The 7672-nt window shown below is 43.9% G+C and overlaps 1 protein-coding gene across 3 annotated transcripts; it reads left to right on the top strand.

Annotated features, from left to right (window-relative positions):
- Window positions 1–33: 33 nt before the first annotated feature.
- On the top strand, window positions 34–4382 carry RAMAC (RNA guanine-7 methyltransferase activating subunit). Of its 3 annotated transcripts, none has more exons than XM_039216489.1 (4): window positions 34–116; window positions 681–728; window positions 2953–3131; window positions 3852–4382. In XM_039216489.1, exons 3-4 carry the CDS (start codon window positions 2962–2964, stop codon window positions 4036–4038), a joined length of 357 nt encoding a protein of 118 aa, XP_039072420.1. In that variant the 5' UTR covers window positions 34–116; window positions 681–728; window positions 2953–2961; the 3' UTR covers window positions 4039–4382. The 3 variants fall into 3 exon arrangements, with proteins under 3 accessions (XP_039072420.1, XP_039072428.1, XP_039072414.1); XM_039216483.1 differs by having other exon boundaries at window positions 42–116; window positions 639–728; XM_039216497.1 differs by lacking the exon at window positions 681–728 and having other exon boundaries at window positions 39–116.
- Window positions 4383–7672: the final 3290 nt, after the last annotated feature.

Genomic DNA, 7672 nt, shown 5'->3' on the forward strand with positions numbered 1-7672 from the left:
CCCGCGCTGGCGTTCCGGAAGCGGAAGTCAAGCGGCTGTCGGCTTGTGGCCCGAGCGGCTGTTACCTTGTATTGCTGAAGTAGCGGCCGATCCCGTGGCCGCGCTGTGGGCCGGAGGTGGGTGCTCCTGCGCGGGTGGCCAGCGGGGTGCGGCCCGAGCTGGGCAGACGCGGCCCTCGGCGGGCGATCGGGGAGCAAGGAGCCCGGAGGGCCGCGCCGAGTGGCCTCCACTCGGCCTCGCGTCTGGGGAGGGAGCAGGCCTGGCGGGCCCCGCGCGCCCCGAGAGCGGCCTGGGAAGCCGGCGCGCGTTCCCCGGGCAGCAGAAGCCCCCCGTGGTCAGTCAGCCCCAAGGGCGCTCGCCTGCAGCCGGGGCGCCGCGCGGTTTTACTTGTGTTCGAGCCCCGGCCTGGAAGGCTGAGCCCCTGCCCCCCACCGGGGAGCCCGTACTTGTGCCCGGGCGGGCCTGAACCAGCCTCTGCGCTGGGAAGGCCCCGCGCTCGCCGCAGCGCGTCTGGCCGCTTGTTGTCGCTTTCCTGCCAGCGTTGCGAGTGTCCGGAGCGCTTCAGTCCAGCCCCTTCGCTCGCTGAGGCCCTTGTGTTCCTCGCCCTCACCGCCCCCGCACCTCCCCCCCTTTTGTAGATTTCCTTCCAGAGACTCAAGTGTTTGTCTCCCCTCCCCCAGATCGAAACAACATAAACATTAAACAGTACAACTGCCTCAGAGTCTGGGGTAAGTAAAGCTCAGATCGATTAAAAATCTCTTTGAATTTCATCCTAATGAGTAGTGATAGAGATGTTTACTTGTGAGAAGGGGGCCGTAGGAGAACATAGAAACAGAGTGGCATTTTGGCCTTGCCTTCTAAGTTCTGCTCCCCATCTGGGTGGGTATGGGTCATCTGGTGGTTTCTGGGATCCTATAGAAATCCAGGCACGACTGTCATTGGCTGAACTTGGGCTGAGAATTGACATCTGAGAAAGCCGAAGGTCTGAGAGCAGCGGCCTGAAAGAGGAAACGTCTGGTACCGCGTCTTGCACGCACACATGGTCTTGGTTTAATGTTGGCATGAGGGTGGAGTTGTAACTATTTGCGTTACAACTTTGAGGGATTTGGGGGGAAAACAAACTCACGAAGAAACGGTCTTCCACTCTCATGTGTCTTTGTCAAAAAGTTTTATTGTAAGGTGAAGTGATACAGGAAGAAAATAACTTTAGGATGTCCGATCTGAAAGTTTTAGTATGATGTCACATATATCCCAGATCATGAAACAGCTGTTTAGGAGGCTTGAGGCAAAGAGTGGAAAGATGAAGTCTGGCTGGGTTAGGAAAGGTGGGGATGGGGGTCCTGACCAGTAGGTGGGGGCTCCCTACAGAACGCCGACTGGCTGGCCTCCCCGTCTTGGATAAAGTTTAAAAGAAGTGAACTCTTTGTCCCCTGGCCTCTCGAGGATGAGGCCTTTTGTCGTCTAAGCCAAATCTTTAGAAGGAGAGGGCTTTCGGAGAATGTAGGTGAAGAAATACTGCTTGAACGAATCATAATGGGCCTGGGAAGCCCAGCTCATACAGACTTGGTTTTTAGCCATTAGACAGTTTCTATAGTGTTCATTTTGTCACAGTATAGGAGCTCATTGGATGCCATCATAAAGTGCCCTAAACTTGAGTAGCTGTTCATTTAAATGCCTATTTGCCTTTCCATTTTCATGTGTCTCCTGTATTTTCAGTCTTTCACTTTTTTACTGGTTCTTTTTTCTTTTCCTGTAAACCTAACCTCAGGTACTTTGTCCTGGGAAAAACAGGAGATCATCTTCCAGTAACCCTTTAGCTACTGCCCTTTTTTCTCGTTTTCAGCGAAGCCTCTTGAAAACTTAGTCTGTAGCCAGTGTAGATTTCTCCTTCCTTACCTTCCAGTTACTTTTCATTGAACTGCAGTCCTGTTTCAGTCCCTAGTCCTCCAAAATAACCACCTCCTAATGGCCAGCTCCAGCTCGTTCTCTCTTTCTGGTTCTATCATTGTTCTGTTCCACGCTGAGGACTCACTCTTCGTTCTCTTGCCTTCTGTGCTAAGTAAGCTCTTCTGGGTCTTACCTGCGTGTGTTTTCTTTATCTTCAACTTCCTTAATACTTCGGTGTTCTCCAGGATTCTGATACTCTTGATAGTCTTCTTGAGGAAGCTCACCTACTTCTCAGTCCCAAATAGGTAACTGTGAGCTGACGCTCCGTGTGGATGGGCACACATAACCAACTTCACATTCTTGTGGATCCTCGCCCACCCTTCTTCCTGTGGTTCCCATGGCACCGTAGTCCATCCAGTCATTTGGCTAGAAGCCTGGAAGTTATCCTTTATCTCCCCCCACCACACATCTAGTTAGTGATTAATTTCTCCTGGAATTCTTACAAAACTGTTCTCACAGTTGCTACCTCACGTTGAGCCCTCCGTAGTGCAGTAAGCTGCCTTTGGTCTGTCCTAGCTGATCTGTTCTCTGCCCTGTTAGAAAAGTGATCCTTCTAAATAGCTTGCTCTGAAGACTTCCCCGCTTAAACCACCTAGGATTCCCCATTTCCTACCAGCATAAGCGCACAGTTGTTTGTGTCGAATACAGTTTTTCACAGTTTGATCCCTGCCTATTTTTCCAACTTCATTTCTTGACATTGACTGTTCCTCCCTTTAGATTTATACCACGTCTGTCTTACACTATAGACCATAGCTCTCTAGGGGTAGAGACCATGATATATTGTTCATCTTTGTAGCCTAGGTGCCCAGTTAGTACAATGTCTTTATTACAGAAACCAAGGAGTACTGAATTGAATGTTTAAAACTGCCTTAAGTTTAAAAGTACACAAAGACGTTTATGAATACCCTGCCTAAAATTGTTCACTTCTTGGTTTTTCACTATCTGGTAAGATAATGTGACTTTTTAAAAAAAAGTCCTCATAGAACTATATTAAAAACTGTTCAGAATTTCAGGATGACCGACGCTTCTGAAGCTGTTCCAAATTTTGAAGAGATGTTCGCCAGCAGATTCACAGAAGACGACAGAGAGTACCAGGAATACCTGAAACGCCCCCCCGAGTCCCCTCCGATCGTGGAGGAGTGGAATAGCAGAGCTGGCGGGAACCAGAGAAATCGAGGCAATCGGTATGTATCACCAGATGGCACCTGCGGGTGGCTGATGTGGGTGAGGACAGCTTGAATCTGTTTGCCCACAAGGCCAGTGAGGGCAGAGACCAAGGTTTTTGTTCGCTATGCCTGGTGCCGCCTAACTGCCCACACAGAGCACGTGGCCAGTAAATATCTGCCTTAGTGTTTTGTTGGCACCGTATAGTTTTTCCTTCTGTTGAGTTGTGCATGTTTTAATGTTCTTTCTTAAAATGTTCTTTCTGTGCACTGACATTTTCTTTTCTTTGCAAATATACTTTAAAAACCCGGAGTCTTCTATAAAACTCTGTGTTAGATTCCATAAAGTAGGTACTGTCTTTGGCTTATACTTTAGAAAGAAATTTATACAATAGAAATGATGTCTACTTAATAATTCAAAGTAGATAAAAGGAATAAATTACCATACTGCTTTTGTACAGTTGGATAGAATTCAGCTTGAGAACTGCCCTATTGTTTTGTGTTTTGTGTTGTGGTCTGCCTATTTCTCTGCAAAGTGTACGCAGCAGAATACCGGAAGAATGATTTATATCTTGGGAATGTTTTGAGTAACTGGTGCTATAACATTCTGCGGAGAAGAATGTTCTTTTCTTTTCTCTGTGCCCTGAGTATTAGATTGAGAACTAAAATGCACCAGGATAGATTTGTCGTTTATGTCTTTTAAAAGGGAAGTATAAAACTTTTTTTGTTTTGCTGTTGTAGGTTGCAAGATAACAGACAGTTTAGAGGTAGGGATAGCAGACGGGGGTGGCCAAGTGACAATCGATCCAATCAGTGGCACGGACGATCCTGGGGTAACAATTACCCGCAGCACAGACAAGAGCCTTACTACCCCCACCAGTACGGACATTATGGTTACAACCAACGGCCTCCCTATGGCTACTACTGATGGAAACAGCAGCAGCTACCACTTACTCTGTTAATGTGACAAAAGTTTGTATCTTCTGTTGGTCATAGTTTTTACATCTGATTTCAAAGAGGATTATTAACTTTTGGAACTTATTTTTAGTTTTTGTTTTTTTTTTTTAATGAGTTCTTACCAGAGACATGTTGGTTGCTGGGAATAAGTACTCCCCTAAAAAGGTTGTGGATTATATTACCTGACTTCTACCTCAGATTTCTTCTTTGTTTCATGATTTAACAGTGTTTTGAACTTGGTGTGTGTTTTCTTTGTTTGATCTCCAGGAGTTCTGTCTTTGTTTTACACAGAAATAAAAGTTTTAAAGTAGAAAATGCTTGATTTTACTTTGTTGTTTTTTTAAATTTTTGTAATGTTAATTTTTGAGAGAGAGGCGCAGAGCAGGAGTGGGGGAGGGGCAGAGAAAGAAGGAGACACAGGAGCTGAAGCAGCTCCAGGCTCCGAGCTGTCAGCACAGAGTCTGATGTGGGGCTCAAACTCACAAACCATGAGATCATGACCTGAGCCGAAGTCGACGCTTAACCGACTGAGCCACCTAGGCACCCCTGCTTGATTTTACTTTGTAAGTTAAGGAAGTATCCATTTACTGAGATGTGCTCATTCCTAAATTTTTGCAGAGGTTAGTAGAGTCAACTTGTGAATGCACAGCTGTGCTTACTTGTACTGTGTTGTACGTGACCTCAGCAGCTGAAAGGTAAAAATAACTGTAGTTGGCTTTTGTTGTTATGAGCGGGTTGTTATGAGTGTTTATGATTCCTTACTCCAGGTATGAGTCAGCTCCACAATCGTTTGTCTCCTTTTAGAAGAATGTCAAGAATAAAGCTGTAAAATAAGGAAGGAACTCTTCTCATTTCAGTGTCTTGATCCAGTGGTGGGTGAGGTTAGGGCACGTGGTCCTTTCATACAAACTGTAAGGCTTTTTGCTAACCTAACCACAGCAGATCAAAACTCACGTTACACAGAAGTTTAGCTCTGTAAATGTCCCCCTTTCCTTTTCAACGGTATGTACGTAACGCCGCATTCTGACTTCCCGTCCCGGTGTTTCACGTGGACTAACTCAGCAGTGTTGCAGCTGCTTGCAAACGTGCACCTCTGCTGCTCCCTCTTGTATAAATAACGGTGACGCTGTAACGTGCTTTTATGCTGATCATTTTGTTTCAGATCATTTTAATGGCCACTATGACGGTGTTACTCAAATAATAAAATACTTAAGATAAAGCAAGTTTTCTTCCGTAAGTTTTGGCAGTTAGACCGTTCATTAATGTGATGAACCTTTTAAGTAACTGTTTTATTGGAAAAGATCTAATAAAACCAGGTCTTCACACTCAGAAGTAAATGAAATTTTAACAGTAAGATAAGGGTTTTCCCTGTCCCCTCTAACTACATCAACAGGCAGTGCTGTTACATCTGCACCTGGGCCCCACAGATATTTAGCCTAGAGAGTTAAGGATTGCCTCACTGCATCCCAGGGTCTTGTCTGAAGGCAGATGGGTTATTAAAAACTATATGTCAACCGATAAAAGCACAGGCACTGCCTCACCGGGACAGCAGCCAGCCGTAGCTGTACAACAGGGTCCTGGAGGCCCGCTGCCATGCCAGCTTCTGGCACGATTAGGGAGACCTGTGGGCCCACGGGGCAGGGCTGGAGTGAGGGATGGGTCTCAGGAAGCTCAAAGGAAAGGTTATTTTCTAATAGTATTTAAATCTCTTAATACTAATGCAGAAGGATCACAGATGGCCTGAGACTCAGCCCGTTAGGAAATATGATGAATCCTTTTAACACAGGTTATTTCTGCATTCTGCTTAAGTAGCCTATATGGTGGTGGTTTTTCCTTTTCTTTTTTAAACCGCAGTCACCATTAGACTGTCCCCTATATGCTTAAAATGGAGAGGAAAAAAAACATGGTTTGTGCTTCATGTGGGAGAGACAGAAAATAACATTAACAGAAAGTGTAATTTAAAAGTGAGAAGAATTAGAATCGTGTCAAATGGAATTAATCTCGAGTAGACAGTCTGTTGTTAATAGCATATATTATTAGCATAAGGAGTCCTGGCTTCCAGTCCTGTTTTTACAAGGTGTGTGACCTGGAGAAAATCACTTACACATGCAGCTTATTTGCTGCCCTGGAAAAATGAGAATACTCACCGTGCTACTCTTCACAGGGTGAGCATTGAAATAAGTGACCAAACATAGAAGAGCTTAAGGTAGAAATTAGAGCCTATGACCTTTATACCCCCAGTGGTGCATGACTGGTGCTGCGTAAACGTTCGTTCAGTCAATTGGGGGTGGGGGGAAGGACAGATTTGGTGCGTGGTGAAGCACAGCGTGGCTATGAAGGATGCTGAGTTAAGTGACAGGAGATGAGAGCAGGAGACACTGAGAGTGAAGACTTGTGATTCTTACGTAAATTAATATATGAATTAGCAAAAGAAATGATATCTTTCAGAAAATAATAAATTTCAAATATCAAAGAAAATGTATGTAAACACTGAGCTAAAAAGTAGTCACGTTTGCGATTTGGAAATCCCTGATTTTACAGTGTTGAATGCTAAGGATGGAAACACCTCAGATTAATATTCTTTGGAGACCAGCTTGCTGGAGACATGAGATCAAGGAGTTTTTGTTTTCTTTGAGTGCTAGAAGGATCTGAGGTTATCCAGAGTACTAACAACCATCCTTCACAGCTCTGAGTATAGTTTGGAGTTCTTGAAACCAGATAGGAAAAAGATATCTGGTGAGATTTCTAGCATGGTTTTGGATTTCAAAGCTGCCTTCCTTATAATACAATGCTTAACAGACAGGATGTAGTTTTCCCGTTGTAATTTATTTGCCTAAAAGAAAGCATAGAACTTCATGATAAAATTAAGAGTAATGAAATGTCAGTTTTAAATTTAGAATACTAAAATAGAAGGAAATGCTTTTTGGCCCTGAAGAGTACTGATGTCGTAATTCTGAACTCTAATAAAAGTCCTACACTTTGTTTCTAAAACAACTACTGTTATTTTCACACCTTGAAATTTTTCCTAGACTAATTCTGTTTGATTCATTTAATCCAAACTGTGTATGGAAATCTGTGGCCCTGGCCTTGGACTTCTTTTAATTAGCACTATTGTTTATAGTGAAAGGGAATTTTTTTTCCATTAGGAAAGGTGCGAAATAAGAGGTACCATTTAATAACTTCAATTAGCTGGAAAGATTACTTGTGAAAGCACTTACTTTGGTAGAGTTAAGACAAACTGAGCTATCATAAACCATTCACTGAAAAGCTTATTTGGGATTTCTTTCAGTATCTTCTATTTTGACCAAAGCAGCATATTTGGGATAAATAAGAATTTTGAAATACTAAATAGGCTTTGGCTAATTCTGTGTGGAAAAACCTAATTATACGGGTCCCTCAGTGTCTTTCCTCTATATAGAAATGTATGCTTTTACAGTCCTCTGGCTTTTGATTTAGAATGAATTAAAGCCAACAGGAGTAAATTTTTTTTTTTTTAATGTTTTTTTAAATTTATTTCTAGGAGAGAGAGAGAGACAGCGTGAGCAGGGGAGGGTCAGAGAGAGAGGGAGTCACAGACTGAAACAGGCTCCAGCCTCTGAGCTGGC

This window comes from Hyaena hyaena, unplaced genomic scaffold (genome assembly GCF_003009895.1).
Source record: "Hyaena hyaena isolate Hyena2069 unplaced genomic scaffold, ASM300989v1 scaffold_13, whole genome shotgun sequence".
Lineage (NCBI taxonomy): Eukaryota > Metazoa > Chordata > Mammalia > Carnivora > Hyaenidae > Hyaena > Hyaena hyaena.